Source organism: Nomascus leucogenys, chromosome X (genome assembly GCF_006542625.1).
Source record: "Nomascus leucogenys isolate Asia chromosome X, Asia_NLE_v1, whole genome shotgun sequence".
Lineage (NCBI taxonomy): Eukaryota > Metazoa > Chordata > Mammalia > Primates > Hylobatidae > Nomascus > Nomascus leucogenys.
Genome location: NC_044406.1, coordinates 110,490,013 through 110,517,519, shown reverse-complemented (window position 1 = coordinate 110,517,519; position 27,507 = coordinate 110,490,013). Strand labels below are relative to the sequence as shown.

The following is a 27,507-nucleotide window of genomic DNA, read 5'->3' as shown; positions in this document are numbered from 1 at the left end:
CTTGCTGACACACTTTTTTTTTTCTGAAGAGAGCTGCACACTTGGAAATATATTGTGCATTTTTCTACCTTGACTCAGCATCTTACAATATGTTAGCATGGCAATATTTTAGATACGGCAAGGATATGACCTTTCTGCAAACGTGCAAGTGATTACGTACTGGAAAATAGCAAGGATGCTCATGTTGGGAAAGAAAAGGTGAAAAAAAAAAAAACTTGATGAATAAAAGGCCAGCCAAAGAAGACAGGAAGTAGGCTCATCAACAGGGAACTTTGACAGCAACAAAATCAGAAAAGCACTTACCTTTTCCAGGGTATCACTCCGATAAGATAATCATCAATCCTTTATTTGGTTTATTAATAGCATCAGTCTCTGAATATTTTTATAAGGAATTATAAGGAATATTTCAAGACAAATTAGGTAAATAAAGCTTTCAAACACTTTATTTAAATGTGAAAGACTTGATGACTCAAAAAAACCTTTTTTTCAAAAAAAGGCTCTTGGAAGTGAACATGCAAACATAATTCATATGTTTAGGATTATTCCAGAATGAACACATTATAGAGTTAAAATTAGTTACACCTATTACAATTTAAACTCAAGCCATATAATTAAAAATTATTAAACCTATGCAACATATATGAAAGTAGGATTTTTAAATTCCTTTACAAGTTAACTTGATGCTTTTACCTCAAGAAATGGTAAACCACCCATAATGCATTACTCAGGCCACACTCCACTTTTGTACTCCCACAGCATCCATATTAAATGTTCAGAAATCAGGTCTTGCCAGTACATGGAGAGTAGCTCTGTCTCTCAGCAGTTAAAACCAAGTTCACCAACACTCATACACAATCCAGAATTCCAAGTTATTATTTTACAGTGAAGCTTAGCCTTTTCATGTGGCCCATGGACCAACCAGAGTATTTGCACTGACTCGTTCTGCCTCTAAAGACCAGATCTATCTGCCTCTAAAGACCAGATCTACCTACACACGGGGAACCTCGCTTATCATGTACTTATCAACTTTCATTTTTATTTTTTCCTTGTCTTTTATTGTTATTTTCTTTCACTGTCTTTTATCATTATTGTTTTCTCGTCCAACAAGACAGTGAACTGAGAGCGGGGACCAGGTGTTTTTACTGCTATGCCCTCAGTGCCCTATTATGTTTGTTGAGTGAATGAATTCTGTGAGCCGTGTAGCAAAGTGACATATAATCAATCACAAAAATCACAAAAATATAAATGTGAGAAGAAAATGCCGCATAAAATTCTGACTCTCATGTAGGTTTCAATCACTTGGAATTTTTTTTAAAAATAATATAACCATAAACTTTCCAGTGGTTTTGTAGGGTTACTTTAAAAGGAGGCTGGTTACAAATCAGTTATTCATGAGCTGCAGCTGCTGAAGTTTCCCTTCAAAACGAGGTCTTCCATGTAGTAGAAACAACTGGGGCAGAGGTAAATGAAAAGAAAAACTCATTTCATTGGATTTGTAATACAATTTCAAATCCTGTAGCATCGAATACAATAAACATGTTTACAGCATATTTTAAATTGTAAGATTTTCAACTCCAGGTTGGTCTGTGGATTTTACTGTCCAACATCAGAACACTAGGCAAGAAGGATGCTTTCAGAATTAAACATAAATCCTTCACTCTTTGTCTAGTGCTTGTTTTAGCACACAGTATACAGCTTCAAAAATCCCAAAAGAGCCTATGACACCATAGCTAGTGGAGAACTTGGCAAAGACAAGGGACACCAGCCAACTTCCCATCATACAATCAAGCAAGACATTTTAAAATTAGTAGCTATAAAACAATATTTCACTAAAAATGGAGCTTTTCACAAAAACAGGATTATTTTTATTTATATTTGGCAAGAATTGACATTAATCCTTTATAAAGTATTCATTATCCTTTAAATTGTTTCCCATTTGTAAATATAATAACTGAAAATAACCTATGGAATTACTTTTTCCCAATCCTCATTTCAAAGCTCCTCACTATGTACAAAAGTCCATTTCAGCTTTGACATCATGCTAGATGCTTCCATTACAGGACGACAATGGCTTTAGAAATGCATTTGTAGCTCACCGAACTGTATTATCTACAATATATAAGACTTAGCATATATTTAAATTATAGAAAATAAAGTACAAGGTGTTTTATTTTTCTTCATGGGGCTTTCAGGCAGACATCAGGATCTTCTCTTATCCCTAAAGAAAAATAACAAAAATCAAGAAAAAATAAACTTACAAACTATTAAAATTACAGATTAACTCAAACTTATAAAATTTCCAACTGCATAAAACGCATAATGACACAACACAGTAATATACCTCAAGCAACTATTACTTAAAACAGAGTTATAAAGAATGGAATACTAGGCAGAAAAAAAAACAACTAGCCAACTTGGAAATTAGAGTTCTATTTCATTTGTATTATAAAGGCTAACTATTCATTAACTTAATTCACCACTTGAGTCTAATTGTCAGTTTATGCCTGAGCCTAGGTCCCTGTCAAAAAGGGACATAACTCATTTTCTTTTATCATAAATATTTATTGTTTCAATCAAGGCCTATCCTCTTACTCCAAACAAGTGATAAACCCCATTCAATAGAGGAGTAAACAGTCACGTATCAGATAGCTACAGACATTGGCTGGTATTCAGTCTTTAGCACGACACATACACTAAAATAGGTTTGCTCAGGATATGTAACAATATGTGCCAGTGGAACAATAAAGTCTACTATTTAATTTCCTTTGCTTCAGAAAAATGTCATTAATTCAAGCACCACCAATTCAGAAATCAGAATCATGTGTGCCAGGCTAACGTTAGCTTTCATGTCCCTGAAGGAAAAAAACAGTTTACTAAGCAAAGGTAAAGGACAGCCCAGGTGTTCTCTGAATTATACCATCTTTCACATTATTCGTGTCTGAATTAGTGAAGTGAAATGATACTTAGCTACCTATTAAAGGGACAGGAAAGAACAAGATGAGACACACAAGAGCAGTTAAAATGTTATGGGCTTATAGAATTTTTTATGTTTTTACAGAGATTTATTAAAAGTTTATAGAATAATAGATGAAAATTATAGCACATAAATTGTCACCTCTCATTTGACTTGCTGGCTACATCTACTTTCTCATTGCATTTTTCTTATATAACTTCTAATTGATTATATGGTTATGAACAGGTTGACTCATAACTCTGAGCTTCCAAACCCTGTCAAAAATTAAGAAGAAATCATACCTGTAGTACCTTGTGTACTTCTAGCTGAGGACTTCTTCTCAACTGGATACTGCAGAGGTATTACAATGCCTTGATCTGGCTTCTGAAATGCTGAAATGAGATTTTTTATTTTCCGGAAATATCTTTTATGTACCCCAGGTGCTGTCTGGAAAATAAAAGGCCAAGCAAATTATTTACCTATCTCATAATGATACAAAAAGACCTACAAAATGTGCTAGGGATGCTAAGAGAGGTAACATTTGTGTAACTTGTTGAAATATTTGAAAACATAAGGAAGAAGGAAAAACAACATTCCAGAAGAGCTTACTTTGGTTGGCTGAATTTCCCTGCAAGAGGAGCTAATGAGCTGTCATTTCAGTTCTCCCAAAGGTGGTATTAGTTTGTACAAGCTCTTGCTCATCGCCCTGCCCTTCCTGCCTGCTCCCCATCAGACATCTCAAACCTCTAAGGGTACACAGGCCATTACCCACAATGAATTCACCAACAGAGGGGCTGCAGTTAAACAGGAAAAAAAAAAAAAAAACAGATCCTACAGGTCATTAATAAAAAGCTTGAGGAACAACAACAAAAGAAAAACCAACAACCCATCCTCCCTGCCATCATCCCACAATATAAAATGCTACACAGGAAATTAAAAATTGGCTGTTATGATACACACAGTGCACGGCTAGTTCAGTCCTCATACTCTTTCACCTCACAGTATTTCCTGCGCCATTCTTCACATTAAATTTTTTCCTCCTTGGGAAACATCCCTATACTCCCAAAATTGTTCTCTCCATCGGCACGTCACTGTAACAAGGTTTTCTCTATGACATGAAAATGAAAGACTATATAAGGTCAACTTTATTTATTTGTGTGTTTTTAAAGAGACAGTTATTTGCAGGTGACTATTAAAATGTGTTCCTTTCCTGACATCAGTTGTCTTGCAAAGACACTGCCTGAAATCAACAACGATTTCCTGCAAAAGCTTATGAGCCAAGCTTCAGGCATCAGCTCAAAACTGTCACTTTACATAAAATAAAATAGTATTGCTATGAGCAATTGAACAATGACTAGTTTTTTTTTTTTTTAAGTTGTTTTTCAGCTATTCCATCTGGTAGATTTTTGAGGTGGGAGCTGTTTTTTTGCATTTAATGAGAAAACATGAAGGCTGGCATGAAGACTTCTGTCAGCTAGACAGTGGTATGCTGAAGATAGCATACTACACTATCCATAGTAACTCTCAGTCATTTCCTTATGTTGGGGTAATTTTTCATTGAAAACATGACAAAAATTCTTTTTAGCTCTATATTAGTGTTCCCCCATATGTTCACAGTAGAGGTAGAACACTCTCTCACCCAGCTCCACCCCACTCTCTCACCTACCCTCCACCTTCCTAAAGCTCGATTGAGAACTCATCCAAATATAACATGGCCATTCTTGCAGAAGTCCAAACAGTTCGTTGGTTCCAAGATAGAATCTCCAAATTGCAAGTGCAGGTCATAGGCACAAATTGCCTCCTTATACTTTCCTCAGTGCACTTTTTCATTTTCAAAGCACATTCCTATCTCTTGCCTTCACTATTTCCTCACAAAATGGCAGTTATTGGCTGATTCAGTCATTCCCATTTGACAGATAAGAAAATGTGAATGCAAAGAAATTAATCAGCTTGCCCAAAGTCACACAGACAACCAGAGGCAGAACTGGCTCAGAATCCCAGGACTCAGTCTCTTGCCTTTCAGATTAGAACTGGGCCAAACAGGATCTAGCGAAGCTAGGGTCATCAAACAGAAGAGAAACTATACACTCCCAAAGTGTGGAAAGATTTCAAACCACACATCTTTTTAGCTTCTTGTGGTTTGTAAAATCATTTATCAACAGAAGCATAGCCAGACACAGTGGCTCACACCTGTAATCCCAGCATTTTGGGAGGCTGAGACCGGCGGACCACCTGAAGTCAGGAGTTCAAGACCAGCCTGGGCAACATGGTGAAAGCCTGGCTTTACTAAAAATATGAAAATTAGCCGGGTGTGGTGGCACACACCTGTAATCTCAGCTACTTGGGAGGCTGAGGCACGAGAATCACTTGAACCTGGGAGGCAGAGGTTACAGTGAACCGAGATCGTGCCATTCCACCACTCCAGCCTGAGCGACAGAGTGAGACTCTGTCTCAAAACAAAACAAAACAAAACAAAACAGAGAAGCAACATTTTTATGGGTACTGATACGTAGTTAACACTTGATTATCCATGCTAACAGAGAGGAATAATGGCACTGGAAGTATGGAAGCTATTTGAATTGGGGATCTGATGTTTCATAAGCAAATGACTGGCCTATTTTACAGTGTTTTACTTAGATTAATAAGTACAATTATTTAACATCTGCTGATCTCCTGATCATATACCCAGTAAAGCCTGAAGACACTGATGTCAACAGGGTGATGTCAGTACACTTTTAACAATGTATTGCCAATAAATCACATATTAATAAATGAAAGTAAATTGTAGAATTATCTAAATTAACAATTTAACAAAATTTTAGTCTGAGTCATATAAGATAATACACTAGGCAATGATTTAACCTAAAAGTCTCTCTAAAACTAGAAAACCACATGATATCTGTCTTTCATAATTCAGTGGGGCCAGGGTTTGATTTCATTACACTCTTTAAAACAAATCTCACTTACCTAGATTTCTAGCACAATATATGCACAGATGATGGCGTGCTACTGCCCTGATTTTTCCTGCAGCATGGCAAACTAAAACATTGTTCCAAAAATCAGTATTAATATCTATCATTTACCCAGTTTTGAAAAGACATTTATCACAAAAATTGTACCACTGACAACTCTCATCCTGTCACTGAACTCAGCTATTCTTCAAATTTGCACATCTCCCATACTGTCACCTCTTAGTTATCCATGGAAACATGTATTAGATCACAGCTGGTCTTCAATATGCTCTAGAGATTTTTTTTCCAGTCAGGTGGTATGAGCTCTGAGAATATACACTAGTTTAATATTCACCTTAGAAAAGCACTGCTAAGAAGGTAAATTTAGTAGATAGAAAAAAATGCAATATGCATTTCAAAAATTAAAGAATTTTTAAAACTATTTTCCATTTGGGGATAAGTCATGCCAATCTTCTGCTCTCTTGGTGCAGAAAATTACAATATTATTATATAAACAAGGTCAGATCAGACAACAGGATGAGGGGGCATTTGTGTTCAATAAGCCCTCTCTTCTTTAACATGATCACAAGCATGTGACAATCTCATATGATGTTATACTCAAAATGCAGGAAAACAAGTCTAAAAAGAAAGTTGTTAAACCCTAAGAATTTAAGATCCTTTCCTTACATAATATTCTTCAGCAGCTGAAGGGTATCTCTCTGGGGAGAAGAACTATTTCTGGCGAAATCATATACAAACATATGTGTGTGTGTGTGTGTGTGTGAGAGAGAGAGAGTGTGCGTGTGTGTGTGTCAGTATATATTACCCATAACTTTCTTCATAATAAAGTTTAATTTCTTATTCAATCATCTCTGCAGTGATACAGAGAATTTTTTAAATAAACAGGTATAAATAGTTTTGATTAGAAATGGTATAACTTTATCTTTAGTTAGTATTATAGTTTTAATGATCCTTACATAATACAGCAACTGTGTGTTTGAAAACTTGGCCTAATTCATCTCAGTGGTTCAAAACATTTGTGGTCTGTAATTTGTACTTTCCAACTTACTGATAAATTAGTAAACGTGAGAGCTATTTTAACTTCTTGAAGTCTAGACTTCAGAAAATTTTAAATGCACAGATTGAGTTATTAATAGGAGCTGGGGCAATTTTCAGGAATTCACTTTTTTGAGGGCTCACTGTGTGCCAGGCCTTGTGGCAAAGAGCTTCTTTACGTGTGTTATCTTACTTACTTTTCAAAATGAGCCCTGTGCGTAAGAGAGGATTCTTAGGCTCAGTTTACAAATGAAGAAACTGGCTTACAGAAAAGTCAAGTAACCTGCCCAAGATCATAGACCTATCAGAGAGGAGGGGAGACCAGACCTGGAACCCAGATTCGCCTGTTAACAAAGCCTAGTTTCTTCCACTCGTAACTGTTTAATTTCAAGTTATAACTTCCCAAGGATATTGTAGTCTCTTAGAAAATAAGCATCATGTTTTTTAATCTCCCATGATACCAACACTCATATTGGTATCACTTGGTAAATAATTGTTCACTTAATTATTTTACCTACTTTTGATATGCTTTCTAAGATTTCACATAGTCACTAAAAGTTTGACATAATTCTTCAACTTTTTTATCTTTCTCCCAAAGTCATACAAATCTGCAAAATGATGGCTAAACAGGACTGGGACCAAAATTCTCTAAAGCTTTCTTAATGACCCATGAACAATTTTGGATTGGAGCTTTAGAGATTTAAACCTTATGAATACTTAATAATGTATAATCTGCTCTTTTATAAAACCAGCCTAAATTTCAAATACCTCCTTGACACCCCCAGAAGCAAAAATAAATAAAACTATACCTCAGCACTCCAAGAACCTGTTTCTGTCTGGGACACTCGGTATGTATAAATGTAACCGTGATACCTGTGAAAGAATAAACTTCCATTACTAAAAGATTCCAAAAGAACAATGGATACTGTAAATTTGAGCTTCATATTACATATAAATGTCACATATACTAAGACACACGTATATGGTGTCATTGCATTCATAGGAAGTAAAGCATAGTGAATCTAACTTGTCTCCATATTGTATCTGCCCAACCACAGTTTCCAGTGAGATTTCTTTATCTTTTCATTTTTTGAAATATGGAAATTCATGCCCCTAAAGATTTGTCAAGTTGAGAGACTGTTTGGACAGAAAGAAACTACAACAGGGACCTGTTGTAATTGATAAAACCATAAATTATTAGATAGTTTTAACAAACAATAGACATTTTTAAGTACATATCGAAACTTAAGGTGAAAACATTTCACTGGGATAATACACTATCAGGCCCACATAAATAATTATTAATATTAATAATATTTGTTATAAATATAATAGTAGTATAAGGATATAATACTATAAATTGAATATAACTGTATTTTTATAAAATTACTATTATAATGTATAGCAATATAATATTGCCACAGTCATGCATCACTTACCAAGGGGGATACATTCTGAGAAGTGCATCACTAGGTGATTTGGTTGTTGTGCAAACATCATGGACTGTACTTACACAAACCTATATGGTATACCACCTAGGCTATGTGGTATAGCCTATTACTCCAGGCTACAAACCTGTACAGCATGTTACTGTACAGAATACTGTATGCAATTGTAACATAATGGTAAGTATTTGTGTATCTAAACCTATCTAAACATAGAAAAGGCACAGTAAAATATAGTATAAAAGATAAAGAATGCTATACTGTTGAGAGTACTTACCATGAATGGAGCTTGCAGGACTGGAAATTGCTCTGGGTGAGTCAGTGAGTGAGTGGTGAGTGAATGTGAAGGCCTAGGACATTACACTACTAGAATGTTATAAACACTGTAAACTTAAGCTACACTAAATTTATTTTAAAATACTTATATTTCCCAGATCATGAGGTCAGGAGATAGAGACCATCCTGGCTAACACAACAAAACCCCATCTCTACTAAAAATACAAAAACTTAGCCGGGCATGGTGGCACGCACCTGTAGTCCCAGCTACTTGGGAGGCTGAGGCATTGAGGCAGGAGAACCACTTGAACTCAGGAGGCGGAGGTTGCAGTGAAACGAGATCACGCCACTGCACTCCAGCCTGGGTGATGGAGCGAGACTGTCTCAAAAAAAAAAAAAAAAAAAAAACTGTATCTCTTCAATAATAAATTAATCTTAGCTTCAACTCTTTTACTTTATAAACTTGTAAACTTTTTTAAACTTTTTGACTCTTTTATAACACTTTGCTTAAAACACAAACACATGGTACAGCTGTACAAAACTGTTTTTCTTTATATCCTTATTCCATAAGCTTTTCCCTGTTTTAAATTTTTTATTTTATGTATTCTTTGCTATTTAAACTTTTTTTAAAAAAACTAAAACACAAATACACACATTAGCCTAGGCCTACAGAGAGGGTCAGGATCATCAGTATCACTGTCTTCCACCTCCACATCTTATCCCACTGCAGGATCTTCAGGTGCAGTCACACACACGGAGCTGTCATCTCCTGTGATATTCATATTCCAGAATGCCTTCTGGAATACCTCCTGAGGGACCTGCCCGAGGCTGTTTTACTGCTAACATTTTTTATATAAGTAGGAGTAGATTTTAAAATAATGATAAAATGTATAGTACAGCAAATACATAAACCAGTAACAGTAATTTGTTATCATTATGAAGTCTTGTGTACTGTATGTAATTGTCTGTGCTATACATTTTTTTCTTTTTCTTCTTCTTTTTTTTTTTTTTTTTTTTTTTTTTTGAGATAGAGTCTCACTCTATTGCCCAGGCTGGAGTGCAGTGGTACAATCTCAGCTCACTGCAACCTCCGCCCCCCGGGTTCAAGCAATTCTGTTTCAGCCTCCCGAGTAGCTGAGGCTACAGGTGCACGCCACCATGGCTGGCTAATTTTTGTATGTTTAGTAGAGACGGGATTTCACCGTATTGGTCAGGCTGGTCTTGAACTCCCGACCTCAGGTGATCCACCCACCTCAGCCTCCCAAAGTGCTGGGATTACAGGTGCGAGCCATCACACCTGGCCTGTGCTATACTATTATACAGCTGACAGCACAGTCAGTTTGTTTATACCAGTGTCATCACAAATACATAAGTAATTCATTGTGCTGTGGCATTACAGTGGCTACAACATCAGCAGGTGATAGGAATTTTTCAGCTCCATTATAATCTTATGGGACCACCATTGTATATGCTGTTCGTCATTAAGGAAAATGTTGCTATATTGTACATGACTGTATTACTATATTACCCTATAATATATTACAAATGAAGTAATAGTAACAAAATATAAATTAAAAACAAGTGCTGCTTGTTTTTAATTATACTTTTGTGGAAGAGCAACTCTAAAATTCTGTAAACTAGGACTATCTCCAAAGTGCCTTAGTTGTAACTTTATTTTCCTAAAAGCAGCTTATCCTTTTAAATGGAGTAAATATTCCCTCCCATTACTCAGTTTATACCTATATTGGATATTTTTCTAATTGATTTCTACTACATGCCAAGAGTTTTACTTGCTGTATTAGCCTGCTTGGCTGCCATAACAAAATACCATACCTTGAATGGCATAAATAAAAGAAATTTACTTTCTCACAGCTCTGGAGGCTGGAAAGTCCAAGATCGAGGTGCCAGCAATGTAAGTTTCATTTTGAGCCCTCTTTTCTTGCCTTGTGAGTAGCTGACCTCTTGCTGTGTGCTCAGACAGCCTTTTGTGTTGTAATAAGGTCCCCAATCCTATCAGATTAGATCCCCACCTTTATGATTTAACTCATTTAACCTTAATTACCCCCTATCTCCAATTACAGTCATGTTGGAGGTTAGAGCTTAAACATATTATGGGGGAACACAATTCAGTCTATATCATCCCACTCTTGACCCCCAAAACTCATGTCCTTCTCACACTTATACCATCCCAACGGCCTCAAAAGAAATTAACTCATTCTAGCATCAACTTAAAATCTAAAGTCCAAAGTCTCATCTAAATAAAATTAGATGTGGGTGAGACTAGCAGTATTATTCATCTTGAGGCAAAATTTATTTCCAGCTGTGAAACTATGAAACCAGACAAGCTATGTGCTTCCACAATATAATGGTGCTATAGGAAGAGGATAGACATTCCCATTCCAAAAGGGAGAAATTGGAAGAAATAAAGGGGTCACAGGTCCCAAGCAAGTCCAAAACCTAGCAAGGCAAACTCCATTAGCTCTTAAGGCTCAAGAGTAATAATACTCTGCCCTTCAGGTTCACTGGGAAAGCAGCATCACCCCCACAGCTCTGTAAGGTGGCCACATCCTTTGTTTAGGGTGATGGCCCCACCCATGTGGCTCTGTTGGATGTCAGTCTCACTTTTTGAAACCAAGGTAGAGGCAGCCTTACCCTCCAGGCCTGTGCACTCTGGGCCTATAGTAGGAATGGCAGCCCTGGTGATCTCTGAATCACCCTCAGGGTCGTTCTTCCCTTTTCTTGAAAGATAAACCATGTTTGCAGCCATATAACTATACCATACTGTCCTGTTCTCTTTGGTCCAAACTGGTAATATTTCTGCTGCTTTTTTCCAAACTCTATTCCTGACTTCTGCTCAGATGGCTGGTTAACATCATAAGTAATCTTAAGTAGTGCTAGATAGTCCAGCCACACCCTTAATGTTGTCTCCAGAACAAGCTTCCTCATTTATTGCAATACATAAAGGCTCAGAATTTTCCAAATATTTAAGTTCCAGTTCCCTTTTGCTTAACAATTCCTTCTTCAATTCATCTCTCTCCTTTTGTATTTTACCATAAGCAGTCAGGAGGGACTAAGCCACTCCTTCAACTTTTTGCTTAGAAATCTCCTCAGATAAATAGTCAATTTTTTTACTCAACAAATTCCACCTTCCACAAAATACTAGAACACAGTTCAGTCAAGTTCTTTACCATTTATAACAAGGAACACCTTTCTCCCAGTTTGCAGTAACATGTTCCTGATTTCCATCTGAGACCCCATCAGAATAACCTCCAACATCCATAGCTCTACCAACATTCTGTTCATAGCCGCCTATACCTTTTTCTAGCATACACCTTAAAACTCCTCCAGCCTCTACTCATTACCTAGTTCTAAGGCCACTTCCACATTTTTAGGTATTTGTTACAGCAGTACTCCTGTTCTCAGTACCAAAATCTGTATTGGTCTGTTCAGGCTGCCATAACAAGATACCATAGACAGGGTGGCTTAAACAACAAAAATTTATTTCTCACAATTCTGGAGACTGGGAAGTCCAAGATCAAGGTGCTGGTAAGGTATGCTTCATTCTGAAGCCTCTTCTCTTGGCTTGTAGACAGCCGCCTTCTTGCTGCGTGCTCATATGACCTCCTCTTCGTACGTGCATTCTTCCTCTTCTCATAAGGTCACCAAATCTATCATTTTACAGCCCCATCCTTATGATCTCATTTAACCTTAATTACCTCCTAGAGGTCCTATCTCCAAATACAAGCATATTGGAGGTAAGTGTTCAAATGTGTGAATTTAGGAGGATAAAAAGTTAAGTTTATAGCACATGCATTATCTCCTTTGGACCCCACAAAAATCCTATTAGGTTTATATTGTAATATTTATTTTATAGATGAGGAAACTGAGACTTTTGAGATTTTTTTTTTTTTTTTTTTTTTTTTGAGAAGGAGTCTCGCTCTGTCGCCCAGGCTGGAGTGCAGTGGCGCAATCTCGGCTCACTGCAAGCTCCGCCTCCCGGGTTCATGCCATTCTCCTGCCTCAGCCTCTCCGAGTAGCTGGGACTACAGGCGCCCGCCACCACGACTGGCTAATTTTTTTTTGTATTTTTAGTAGAGACGGGGTTTCACCGTGGTCTCGATCTCCTGACCTCGTGATCTGCCCGCCTCGGCCTCCCAAAGTGCTGGGATTACAAGCGTGAGCCACCGCGCCCAGCTGACTTTGAGATGTTAAGTAACCAAAATCAGATTAGAGATTAAGAAGCAAAAATGGGATTTGAATCAGGCCCATTTGACTCTAGATCCCCAGTTCCTGATCCCCACACTGTACTGGATGTAGATTGTTATATTTTAGTATATATAGTAATCCTACTTAATTTGCCTAATAAAATTTTACCTCATAAAACAGTAAGGTAAACTTTATAATGAATTGTTTCAGATTTTGAATGTGAATCTAAATCAATTGTGAATCAATTGAATGTTAATCTAAATCATTTATTTCATAAATTTTCTGATTGCTATTCTTGGGCACAAGTTTGGGTCAATAGAGATCTTTTGGTTAGGGCACGTGCTTTTTTTTTTTTTTTTAATGCTGTCTTGCTCTGTCACCCAGGCTGGAGTACAGTGGGGTGATCATAGCTTACTGCAGCCTTGCCCTCCTGCCTTAGCCTCCTGAGTAGCTGCCACTACAGGTGCACACTGCTGTGCCTGGCTAATTTTTTTTTTTTTTTTTTTAGTTTTTGCAGAGACGGGGTCTTGCTCTGTTGACCACGACGGTCTTGAACTCCTGGCCTCAAGCTATCCTCCCATCTAGGCCTCTCAAAGTGGTAAGATTACAGGTGTGAGCCACCACACCTAGACAGGACATGCACTGAACTCTGGTTAAAATCAATGTGTTTACAAGCAGAGGGTCATGCTTGACTTGATGATCACATTTACCATTAACCTCCTTTGGAAACAAAAGTATTTAAATATGTGAATTAAATTAGGCTCACGCCTGTAATCCCAGCACTTTGGGTGGCTGAGGTGGGCGGATCACCTGAGGTCAGGAATTCGAGACTAGCCTGGCCAACATGGTGAAACCCCATTTCTACTAAAAATACAAAAATTAGCCTAGCATGGTGGCGGGCACCTGTAATCCCAGCTACTCAGGAGGCTGGGGCAGGAGAATCGCTTGAACCTAGGAGGTGGAGGTTACAGTGAGCTGAGATCGCACCATTGCACTCCAGCCTGGGCGACAACAGTGAGACTCCATGTAAAAAAAAAAATTACTATATCTTTCATCAATATCCATCAGGACTGATTACCTAAAGGGCCAAAAAAAATCTGAAACACACTATTCAGATTTACTTGATTCGTGACACTGAATAAAAGGTCAATTTAACTACTGATGTGGATTATATGATGTTTTAATTTTTATGAAGGATTGCCAGAATATTTAGATTATATATAAAATAGCTTGATATATGCCTATATATAATATGCTGAATAAATATACAATATTACAATGTTAAAGTCTTTCGTCTTTTTAAACACTTGAAATCTACCTCAAAGCCCACTAACTTCAGCAAGTACTCTATGGGGAACAAGGCAAGGCTTTGATTTCCATTTTTCACCATGGGAACTCAACATAAGCCTTTAAGTGATTTTCTTAAAGCCACATAGCAAAATGGAGATGTGGAGCAGTGAAACAGCATAGGTTCTTAGTTCCATTTTCCCTATGAGAAATGATTAATGGCAATAATTCAGTATCATAAGGGTGATGTGGAGATTCATTGTTTAAAATCTCAGCAACAAGATAAGCAGAATGGTAAGCAACAAGTTTTCCACTTTCTAAAACAGTGGGTCTCTAAAAAATACAATGACTCTATCTCCCTACTATCATTCAGACGTATTTAGTCAAAGTAAATGAGTCTGTTTTGAGAATTGTTTCCTAACGAATCTGATCTTATCTCACTTTCAGTTAAGTAGCAGGAACCTGAGTACCACTTCAAAACTTCTTACCTCCTTCAGTCTCTGAACAACCTGGTGTCAATGGTACATAAAACTTCTCATGATTAACTCATCTAATATTAACAATTTCCTTCCCCCCACCACAACCTCTCCAATTTCTGAATGAGCAAAATTCTTTCACCCCTCAAATAGGCCAGCAGTTTATATCTTTCACTTTCAAGTTACTGAAGTAACTGACCAAGGATGCCCTGTAGTCAACTCTTACTATAATATGTCATACATGGAAGAGATCTAAAACAGTGCAACTCAAAATGCATTCCCAGGACAACAGCATCAACATCACCTGGGAGCTTGTTAGAAATGTAGACTCTCAGGCCCCACCCAGACCTGTTAAATCAGAATCTAGATTTTAATAAGATGCCCAGGTGATTGGGATGAACATTAAAGTTACAGAAGGACTGATTAAAATGTAAAGAGAATGCCCACATCTCATTGGGAATATTGATGGCAACTTCCCTGTTGTCAACCTGGCTTCTTCCACCTGCCCAGGGTAGTTCTGTGCCACCTCCTCCATAGTCATTCAGTCTATGCTTTAAGAATGCAATTTTATTTTAGTATAAGCTGAAGGTTTGTCAATCATTTCAGTCTTCATAGGACAGTGTTTCTGAACCATTTTTTCCTTTCTTCCCCGATAAGATTTCTTAGTTTTATTTTCTATAGCTTCTATTATAAACCAGTAATTTTGTAATATAAATTAAACTAAAATATTGAATATGCCTTTTCAAACAAAACATACTCTGTCCCTGTCCATGGAAAATCGCTGTTCAAACTGGCAAGTCACATAACAAGACCTAAAAAACCATACATATTTTTGACTGCATAACCTTGCTTATCTTCATATACTCCAAGGAAACAAGTCAAGAGGAAAACGCAATTTGACAAAGATTTTCATTCTAGCCCTATTTTAATAGTGAAAAAATGGAACTAACGTAAGTACCCCTAAATAAGGAATAATTGCTCAAAATAAGGGAATTGTTTTTGCGTACAACCCCAAAAGCACAGACATCAAAAGCAGAAATGGATAAATGGGATTACAACAAACTAAAAAGCTTCTGAACAGCAAAGGAAACAACAGAGTGAAGAGACAACCTACAGAATGGGAGAACATATTTGCAAACCATACATATGATAAGGGGTTAATATCCAAAATATATAAGAAACTCAAATTGCTCAATAGAAAGAAAACAAATAATCCCATTTAAAAATGGGCAAAGGCAGCTACTCAGGAGGCTGAGGCAGGAGAATGGCATGAACCTGGGAGGCAGAGTTTGCAGTGAGCCAAGATCGCACCACTGCACTCCAGCCTGGGCGACAGAGCGAGACTCCGTCTCAAAAAAATAACATAACATAAAATAAAATAAAATAAAAATGGGCAAAGGATCAGAATAGACATTTCTCAAAAGAAAATATACAAATGACCAACAGGTATGTGAAAAAATGCTCAGCCTCACTAATCATCAGAAAAATGCAAATGAAACCACAATGAGATATCATTTCACACCTGTTAGGATGGCTATTATCAAAAAGAAGACAACGAGAGAGGATGCAGAGAGAAGGGAACCCTTGCACACTGTTGGTGGGAATATAAATTAGTACAGCCATTATAAAAAAAGTATGAAAGTTCTTCAAAAAATTAAAGATAGAACCACCATATGATCCAGCAATCCCACTGCTGGGTATATATCAAAAGGAAATGAAATCATCATGTCAAGGAGAAATCTGCACTTTCATGTATATTGCAGCATTATTCACAATAGCCAAGACATAATGCAATCAACCTACATGTCTAACAACAGATGAATGGATAAAGAAAATGTGTTGTATATACACAATGGAATACTATTCAGCCTTAAACACAAAGGAAATCTTGTCATTTGCAACAACGTGGATGAATATGGAGGACAGTATGTAAAGTGAAATAAGCTATGCACAGAGAAACAAATACCACGTAGCCTCAGCTATACATGGGATCTTAAAAAGTTGAACTAATACAAGCCAAGAGTAGAATGGTGGGTGGCTACCAGGGGCTGGTAGGGGCGTGCAGGGTGGGGATTGGGAAATTTGGGTCAAAGGATAAAAAATTTAGGTTAGGAGGAACAAGTACAAGAGATCTATTGTACAACATGGCAACTATAGTTAAAAACAATGTATTGTATTCTTGAAAGTTGCTAAGAGAGTAGATTTTAAGTGTTCTCATCACAAAATATAAGTATGTGAGGTAATGCATATGCTAATTATCCCAATTTAGCTATTACACATGTATACATATTTCAAAGCATCATGTCATACACAATACATATATACAATTTTTGTCAATTTAGAAATAAATACATAAATTAGGGAAAAATAAAGGAATTATAGCAGAAACAATGGTTCAAAATTACACTTTCTCTGTCAAAGGTGAAGGTTTACAATATTAATGCTGGCTGGGCACAATGGCTCACGCCTGTAATCCCAGCACTCTGGGAGGCTGAAGTGGGTGGATCACAAGGTCAAGAGTTTGAGACCAGCCTGGCCAACATGGTGAAACCCTGTCTCTACTAAAAATACAAAAAAAAAAAAAAAAAACTGCTGGGTGTGGTGTCACGTACCTGTAATCCCAGCCACACAGGAGGCTGAGGCAGGAGAATCGCTTGAACCTGGGAGGCAGGGGTTGCAGTGAGCTGAGATCACACCACTGCACTCCAGGCTGCACGACAGAGAGAGACTTCATCTCAAAAAATATAAATAAATAAATAAATAAATAAATAAATAAATAAATAAAATATTATGCCAAAATTCAAAAATATTAGAGTCCTAGGTTTTCCAAAAAACTTTAAGTACATGGACTATGTTGACACAAAATGATAGTATGTGTAATAGCAAAGACTTGGAACCAACCCAAATGTCCATCAGTGATAGACTGGATTAAGAAAATGTGGCACATATACGCCATGGAATACTATGCAGCCATAAAAAAGGATGAGTTCATGTCCTTTGTAGGGACATGGATGAAGCTGGAAACCATCATTCTCAGCAAACTATCGCAAGGACAGAAAACCAAACACTGCATGTTCTCACTCATAGGTGGGAATTGAACAATTAGAACACGTGGACACAGGAAGGGGAACATCATACACTGGGGCCTGTCGTGGGGTGGGGGGAGGGATAGTATTAGGAGATACACCTAATGAAAATGATGAGTTAATGGGTGCAGCACACCAACATGGCACATGTATACATATGTAACAAACCTGCACGTTGTGCACATGTACCCTAGAACTTAAAGTATAAAAAAAACACACAAAACAAAAAATAAAAATAAAAAAAAAATGATAGTATGTGTAAAAAGTGGGCACAAGGAGATGCCACTCTGATTACAACTATTCAAAACTGTCTGTCCCTGTGTGTATATAAACTAGAAGTAAATTTAAACTAACATAAATGCATTCTTGCATGTTATTTTTTCATATAGTTATTTAAGTGACTAATTTTTTAAGAAAAACAAGCAGAATTACAATTTGGAGCCTTACAAACCTAGCCTAAGCAAATCACAACTCATAAAAATGTAATTCATTTTTTTAAATTGTTACATCCCCTTTAGGATTATATTTCCTCTGATGACTCCCTCCATTAATACAGACAAACCAGCAATGTAGTGTAATTTTAACTTCCTTCCCTCATTAAAGCTCTTTTGGACTTTTTGATAATCCTAGAGTTTAAAATGTATCACCAAAAAAAATCAGAAAATGAATAATTGTTAAAGAACGGTGGAGCTTTATCATTGCCTTTAATTTATTTTAATTACTATAAAGCATGTGTTAATCTAGTCTCTGCTGATATTGAAATTTGTCTTTATTTCATCTAAAGTTGTCCCTAACTGTAAAAAAGTGTTCAGGTTAGAAATGGACAAGAAGCAACCAACCTGACTTATTTCTTATTTTCTCAGTGGGTCAGTGTTGGGGACAGATCCTGGTTTAGAACTGACAAATCCACATCAATTCCTTTTTTATACCACGTCAAGTACTACACAAAAGAAAACGTTTAGCTACATCTGACTTCTTCATGACATTTCAAATAAAGCAAGCCAGTACCTATGCCCTCTATGTCTATACGAACTAATGCTACATACAAAATTCTAGACACAACTATAATGATTTTTAACAAATGTTTCAGAACTTTTATATCCAGAGGAATAGTATCCTACACAAAGCCATTATTTTTGAGACTATACTCTGATTCAAGAGCTTTCCAAACTTACAATGGCCCAAACTTTATTCTTTCAGAGAGAATTTTAATTTTTGAAACAGTTAAAAGTCATTAAACTTCAAGTGTGATGGTAAAACTATGTGATATTTTGATGAGTCACGAAAATAAATATAATCACTTCTTCCCCTGAACTTCCATATCAAGTTTTATTTACGTATGCTTATGATGTTCTAACTTTGTATTACAATTATTTATAGAGCTTATATTTATATTAAAAAACACATATTACATGTTAACTTTACAAATATTAACTCACGTCATAATCAGCATAACAACCCTGTGAGGTAAGTACTCTCATTATCACCATCTGCCGTTTTACAGGTAAGAAACCTGAGGCACAGAAAGTTAAAGTAACCTGCCCAAGGTAAAATAGCTAGTTAAGGGTCAGAGCTGGGATGCACACCCAGAGATCTGGCTGGAAGATCTGGGCTCTTAACCACCATTCTATGCTGCCCCTCTCTTATACTAGAGGGAATGTATTAACAAATTGGTCTTTAAGACAATTCCAAAAGCATAATTCTCAAAAAGGGAGGGAATCTGCTTGGACATGGAGCTGGAACTGTCCACTGAGAGAAGGAGGGCAGTGGAGGGAGCTGAAGGGAAGAGGCCAGGTGGGGAGAGCCCGAAAGAGATCAACCCAGACTCCCCCCTTGCTTAAGCTAAATGACATCTTCAGGCTAATCTTGCAACTTTAATTTTACATTGTCAACCGGAGTCAGTACTTGGCTTATTTGCCATGAATTATCCATTTGGTGGTTTATATGTGGCAAACTTAATCCTAGGCTGGCTTTCAGGCTCACTTTACCACTGGATCGTATTCAGGAAATTGAAAATAATGTTGGTGGCCTAAGTTATCATGAAGATAAATGTGGCACCAAAGCACATATCCAGTTGAATTCAAAAACTAAATGTAAGTTGTAATTTCTCACTAAATGAAGTTAAGTTATAATTTCAAGTTCTTTGCCACACCGTTCCCCTTTATTGCAACTGATAAACTGGAATTTTATTTCATCACTGCTCCTCCCCCATTTCTCCAGTTCAGTTGTTTGACAGGCACTTTATTCCCAGTTGTCCCTTTAAAACTTAAAGGATAAAAAGATAATTATGCATTTATCTAAAGACATACATGTCAAATGACTTCATTGTGTATCCTTGAAGCTAAAGAATTATAACAGCATTTCTTCTTCCAAATCTTCCATCAGATAAGTAGCAAACAAAGGCAGATATGTCCAGAAGGATGCCAACTATGGAAATAAACTATTTTTTGAGCTAATTATTTTAAATATTTTAAATTAGTTCTCGTCTTATCACCATCAAACAATCCCACTGGGCAGTCAGAACTTTCCCAATGGCTGTCTACGTTGAGGGTGAGAAGGGAAGAAATGTGAGAGCACATGTGTACCTCAGTGAAAAGAAACTTGATGTATCTAAAAAAACAAAGGGAATAAACTTAAAAAAAAAACTATCTGCATTAATAAGAGCATTCAGTACACTTGATAAATACAAGAACAGAACAAAAAATCTACAGTAGCTTTCCTATGAAACAGAAAATATAGTGGAAACACATCCCATTTATGATTTTTAAAAATCAGCATACATATTCATATACACAATAACTCGAAATAACAAAAATGTATAAGACATACAAAAAGAAAACTATAAAACTTGATTGATGGATATAAACAAAAAAATTATAAATGGAGAGACTTATGTTATGGGAAGGGAAGACTAAATTATTTAAAGATGACAATTCATTCTTAGCTTATTAATAAATTTAATGTAACCCCAATGGTATTTTCAAAAAAATTTTGATACATAATAATTGTACACATTCATGGGGTACAGTGTGATGTTTCAACACATGTATGCATTGTAATAATCAAATCAGGGGATTTGAATATTTAGGATATTTATCACCTCAAACATTTATCATTTCTATGTGTAAGAACATTTCAAGTACTCTCTTCTAGCTATTTTAAAATACATAAGATATTGTTAACTATAGTCACCTTACTGTGCGACTGAACACTAGAACTTATTTCTTCTATCTAACTGTCTGTTTGTACCCATTAGCCAACCTCTCTACATCGCCTTCCACCTTTCCCAACCTCTGGTAACTATCATTTTACTCTCTACCTCCATATGATTGAGGAATCCCACTACAGGGTATCTATCAAAAGGAAAGGAAATCAATATATCAAAGGGATACTTGCGCCCACACATTTATCACAGTACTATTTACAGTAGCCAAGATATAGAAGAGTCCAGCAACAGATGAATGGATAAAGAAAATGTGCTATGTACATACAATTGAATACTATCTGGCCATTAAAAAGAATGAAATCCTGTTATTTGCAGAAATGTAAATAGAACTGGAAGTCATTATGTGAAGTGAAATAAGCCAGGCACAGAAAGACAAATATCATGTGTTCTCACTCGCATGTGAGAGCTAAAACATTTGGTCCAATGAATTATTTTTAACCTAATAAAATGATTCTAGATTTCATTTTGAAGAACCAACAGATAAGAATAGCAAATAACTTTTTAAATATATTAAAACATTATCATACTATAGTGCTATCAGTGCAAGAATAAATGGATCAATTGAGACAACTAGATAGTCCAGAAACATTAACTGTTATATATAAGCATTTAATATATGGTAAAGTTGGCTAGCAAATCAATGAAGAATGGAAGTTGTATTTATAAATTATATTAGGACAATTGCTAGCTATCTGGAAACAAAATCAAATTAGATCCTTTATCCACATCAAAATAAAACTCCAAATGGAATTAAAGAGGTAAATGTAAACTAACAAAACCATAAATTTAAAATAAAAACTGCAGTAAAGTTTTATGACATATCTCAAGGGGAAAGGACTTTCTAGCCAAGGAAGAAATCAAACACAAAGAAAACGAGTGATGTATTTGACTACTAAAAAGTTTGATTTTTGTATGTGTCAAAAAAAGTAAGGGCAAACACCAAACTTAGAAAACATACCTTGCAACAGATCAAGGATTAGTATATATATAAATTTACAATGTATTAAAAAAAGTTTGATTTTTGTGTGTGTCAAAAAAGTAAGGGCAAACACCAAACTTAAAAAAGATACCTTGCAATAGATCAAGGATTAGTGCAAATATATATATGTATGTATGTATAGAGTGTGTTTAAAGAAAGTATGATTCAACTGGTTAAATGAGAAAAATACACAAAAAGCCAAATCATGTGAGGAAATACAACAGCTTAACAACCATATAAAATGACAGTCACTAACCATAGGAATATAAAATGTGAAAAATAAAGAGATAGAGTGTAAATATAAAATAAAGAATGACAGGCCAAATGTCAAGGGAAAATTTTCTTAACTACAATACCCATTTATAGTGAGGGTGTGGTGAAATGGACACTCATGCATTACAGGTGAGCATGTAGATTGGAATAGCCATTTAGGGAAAATATCTCATGAAAATATATCAAGAATCCTAAGCTGTTTATGTTTTCTGACCCAGAAATTCCACACTGGAAATTCATTCTAAGGAAATAATCATAAATGCAAGGAAACTTTAATGTACTGAAATATACAACCTGATGGAATTTATAATAACAAAAATATGGAATGAGTCAAATGTCTAAAAGTAGGTGACTGGCTAAGCAAAATATGGTATACTAACAGCTAGCTGGACTACCATGCAGCCATTAAAAATAACATCTTAAAGTTGTCTCTAAGAACATTATATATGAGTATATTTTTTTCATATTAAATGGGAAATGGGAAATGTATACAACTGTTAAGAATACAAGAATACAATCATACTTTTTTAACACACGTAAATTTATGTATACACACACACACACACACACACACACACACACACAAACTAATCCTTGATCTGTTGCAAGGTATCTTTTATAAGTTTGATGTTTGCCCTTACTTTTTTTGACACATACAAAAATCAAACTTTTTAATAGTCAAATACGTCACTCGTAAGAATACAATTGTAAGAGCACATGTGCTCAAAAAGCAATTCATCTTATTAAAATATAGAAGAAAATTCACCTAATTTTTAGCAATAGTCATCTTTAGGTGATAAAACTATAGATGATTTTTCTCTAATTTCTATTATCTATGTGTTTCAAATGTTCTATAATGAATAGGTATAAGGAACTATTTTTAATAGACTTATACAAAAATCTATATTTATTTAGAGAAAGTAATTGAAAGAAATACTTATCACTTAAAATGAAGGTGAGCAATCCTATAAATGGAAAACTCCTTTAGTGCTTTATGAAGGAGTTCAATTTTTGATTTTCTAAATCAGAGCAGAAGAAAAGGCCATATCTGAAAGCCATGATTAGGAGGTTCAGAACTGGGGAAAAGGGCAAGCATCATTTGAAAGTACAGTTTAAAGTACAGTCTGAAAGGCATATGAAATGTATTATCTCTACAATAAAAATACAAAAACTATAGCTCAATTAAATCTTCTTGGTTAATAGGAGTAAACAAAAGATAGAATAAGAAACCATTCTGAGTAAACCCTACAATCAGTGCATGTTTGTCAGCTATACCTTGTTGTCCATGTGTATATGATACCACTTATATTGTTATTTCGACTGCATATCATAAGCATAAGTGTTTTGGTTTAAAATGAGTACATGGTTTATTTCTACATAAAATTTGATTTTATAATTACAGTGTAGCACCAAAAAGAGGGAATGAAATTTTTACATTTATCAAAAGGGACACTCAACTCAAAAACATTGAGAAACTGATAAAAGGCAATGTATCCTCATATCCTCCCTCTGCAGCACATTCTGGCTATCACCCTAACAGTCTCATAAGACTTTGAGGCCCCAGTGTACCATTTGAAAGACACCGTAAGGGAACTCCCAATTTGTCTAGTATTTTCCGCTACTTCACAAGGAGGTTTTCATGGAGAACTAAGAGTCATAAAAACTGCATTTATGCAAGATTCACTTTGGGCAAAAACTTAAATGCTTGAGAATTTCTCACCTGCCTAAGTTAATTCCTCATGTGGTTCCGGCCCACATAGGCAAAAGTCTAAAGCTGTCCTTCTCTCTTGCATAAGGTACTTAAGGCAATCTTTTGCAGAAGGTAGGATACACATTACTAGTCCTGTTTTATAAATATGGAAACTGAGTCCCAGAGAATTTGAGTGACTTTCCCAGAGTCCATACCCTAACCTCTCGATGTCCATTCCATTTATTGCAGTAAAGAACAGAATTTGCCTTGACAGTTTGTTAATTCAAAAATATCTGCTGAGTGCCTATTATGTGTTCCTGTGTTTCTGGTGATGGAGACAGTATCTCCACCCTCATGGAGATTATATTTTTGCAGGACAGCCCAGCAATAAGTAGGTAAACAAGCAAATTATCAGACAGTTTGAAGCTCTTTGAAGAAAAATAAAGAGATGGAGTGAGTGTATCAGGGACAGGGAGAGGGCACTTGTTCTAGATAGGTGGTCAAGCAAGTCCTCTCTGAGGGAGGAGACAGTTGAACAAACATGTGAACTGAAGGTATTTTTGGCAGAAGGAACAATAAGCGCAGAAATCCTAAGTGGGGGCATTTTTGAGGAGCTTGAGAAACGGGCAGGAGCCCGGTGAGGCTGAAGCCTTAGGTGTATCTTGCCTATCACTACACCCTGTTGTCCCTCCCCTGCCCAGACTTTTGTACGTTCTTTTTCACCTTTAGGTTAAGGAGCATGTTACCTCCTTTGTCAGCTTCCCTAAAGCAGCGCCTTTCACCCACCCACTCACTCCACCTTCTTTGAATGAGAAAAGAGCCTAAGAATCCTAGCTGGTTTTCATTGCCCTTCCCTAGGTTCCACACAGGAACAATAATTATATAAGCCAAACATAAAGATTCAAGCCCAAGACATTCAATAGCTTCCACGTATTTCCCTTGAAGCCTTTGTGAAAAATGTATTTAGCATGACCTGAGAGCTGCCACAAACAAGGCTTGACGGTTTTTAGAAACCAATATACAGTGAAAAATCCTCTAGCAACAGCATCAGGATAATCTTTCTTCACTGACCCAAAAGGTATTTCAAACTCTTGTGGGGTATTATCAGATGCTGAACTTACTACCAAGCATTTAACCTCATTTGGTTTCTGTCTAGAACCTACAATGCAGGGCTGCTGTTTTCATGGATTTTTTTTTTTTTATCCTGCTGACAATAATGCCTGAGCTAGGTCCTTCCTTAGAAATGCCCCCATGATTCCTAAAAGAAATCAACTGAAAAGAGAAGATAAAATAATAATATATCTTTGGTATAATAATAATACCAATAGCTTACATTTATTGAACATTTACTAGGTGTCAGGCCCCAGTGCTCATTTTTTTACTGCATTACGGCACTTAATCTTACAATCCTATGAGGTAGGCAGTAATATGATACCTATTCAATGGATAAGAAAACTGGGGGACTGAGAGGTTAATTTGCCCAGGTCACAAATCTAACATCTGACGAGCACAGGACAAAGTCTCAGATCTGCCTGACTCTGGAGCCCTGGAGCAAAGACGCAGATGAATTTGATTCAAAATGAAGCCTTAGACTGAGACATGCCTAGGCAAATGGCAAAGCTGAATCATAACAAGGGTGTTTTCCCTCCATTCCCTTTAAGACTACTGTGAGTCCTAACGTTTATCAAGAAGGGTCCTATTTCTGAAATCCCCTGCCCCTCCCCGCCCCCCACTACTTTTCTAAAGGATGCTACATCAGCAGATCCAGAGAGGTGATTTTACTCACACACATCCCCCTCCTCTCTCAGCATCTCGACCTAACTGGCATTGCATTCTTAAAGTAATTGACTCTGTTTCTTAATGTGCCTCTTCTCCCTGAATGTCATGCTCTTCCTTTGGGATGACACTTCAAAAGTCGTTTAAAGAGAGCTAGAGTAAAGCTCCCAGGGCGCCACCTGATAGGGGTCAAAATGGAAGTGGGGAGCCTGGGTCTTTCCTGGAGCAAAGGTAAACTCTGGACCACATTTCACCACCCGAAAGGGCATTCTCTGCAGCTGCCCCAAAAGGCTCTGGTGAGGGCCTTCAGGAGAGCAGGAGGCCCAGGGAACGAAATCCCCAGCGAGGGACTGAGGCGAAAGTGTGTTCCACTACGGCCCTGAGCTGGACTTGAGGGTGAGCCATGGAGGAGGCGTCGGCGAGCTGCTAACGCTGGTGCCCCTGCCTGTCTCAGCCTCCACCCTGGCCCCAGCTGCCGTTGCCCACCGCCCACACCCTCAGCAGGCCCATGTCCACCGTATCATACTCACAGCACACATAGGCAGTACACGCCTGGCACACTCTCGCTGTCCCTCAGCAAATAGCTGCCATCCAGCCCAGTGGCAAGCAGGAGCTTCTCGCCGGTTTCCCTGCTGATTTTGCCATGATACACAGCCACTGCGTCCATGGCCTGGTGGACTCTTGGGCGGGCCGAGGAGGAGAACTGTGCAAGGGAGATGCCGCTGCTACTGCAGCCAGGCACAAGTCAACCACCTGACTCCCAGTTCAGCCAGATGTGCAAAAAAGAGAGACGCACCCAAACAACAGGATGTTGTCTACTTGCCTTGAACCTCCTTCTCACACTTCAATTAAAACGAGCTCAGCAATTCAGTAGCGTGGTTCGATCGAGCTTGCCAAGGGCTTCCAACTTCTGCCCCCCAACACAGGGTTCATACAGAGAGGGGAGGAACATTGGAAGAAGGATTTTGCAAGATTGGGGCTGTACTGCCAACACACACCCTTGCACTCAGACAGGGATGCTTAGTAATGCTTCTGTTCTTGCAGTTTACTCAGAGGCCACCAGGAATAACTTAGCTCAACTAGCCCGTAAGGAGTTGATGATAGAGGCAAGTTGTACATGTCTCTGTCGGTATGTGGACCCACTATGTAGGGCAAAAACATACTGACAAAATGAAAGGACCAAAAGCTCTGAGAACAAAACACTGATAGTTTTATCAGTACTGTCAGTATGCAATCATTACTGAACATGGCCATGAAGACTCCTACAGAATCAGACATAGTAGATGAACAGTGAACTTTGGGCAAGTTCTTCTTCTCCCTCTTCCTTCTACCTCACGCAGTCATCTTGAGAAGTCTTGGTCCTGAGCAAATATTGATTTCTTTCCTAACACCTTGTCCAAGGTCCCAAAGTGCTAGTTGAGATACAAAAGTCACAATGTACATCCAAAGATGTTCTAGATGTATCTATTTGATGGGCTTTAGATGAGACTGTGAATCATTTAACTGGTGCTTTGCCTTTGTGTGGATTTGTATGTGCCCTTTGGTGTACAAGGCCCACCTTTCAGCATTTTGTCCATAAAATCTGTTTTGAATCATTTGCAAGTTGTTGATAGTTTTGTTGTAACTTTTATTCTCTGTTGTTTCTGGAAAATGTTATTTCTTCAATTGAGGCTAAACTGTCTTTAATATTTTAAAACCTTTCAACCTTCATTTTCTTCTCTGAAATAAAACATTGCTTCTATTTCAAAATGTGCTAGGTAATATGTCTGCAAAACTTCCTGCATTTTCACTAGAGTAAGACTTTATTTATTGCTGAAGCTGAATTGT

The 27,507-nt window shown here is 37.0% G+C and overlaps 1 protein-coding gene across 2 annotated transcripts; it reads right to left on the bottom strand.

The window, feature by feature from the left end:
- Positions 1-1,077: 1,077 nt before the first annotated feature.
- On the bottom strand, positions 1,078-26,440 carry SH2D1A (SH2 domain containing 1A). 2 transcript variants are annotated; one of them, XM_030806736.1, is made up of 4 exons: positions 26,211-26,440; positions 7,770-7,833; positions 3,256-3,400; positions 1,078-2,218 (listed from the first exon to the last, which is right to left on the bottom strand). In XM_030806736.1, exons 1-4 carry the CDS (start codon positions 26,345-26,347, stop codon positions 2,178-2,180), a joined length of 387 nt encoding a protein of 128 aa, XP_030662596.1. In that variant the 5' UTR covers positions 26,348-26,440; the 3' UTR covers positions 1,078-2,177. The 2 variants fall into 2 exon arrangements, with proteins under 2 accessions (XP_030662596.1, XP_012354486.1); XM_012499032.2 differs by having other exon boundaries at positions 2,081-2,218; positions 3,265-3,400; positions 26,211-26,395.
- Positions 26,441-27,507: the final 1,067 nt, after the last annotated feature.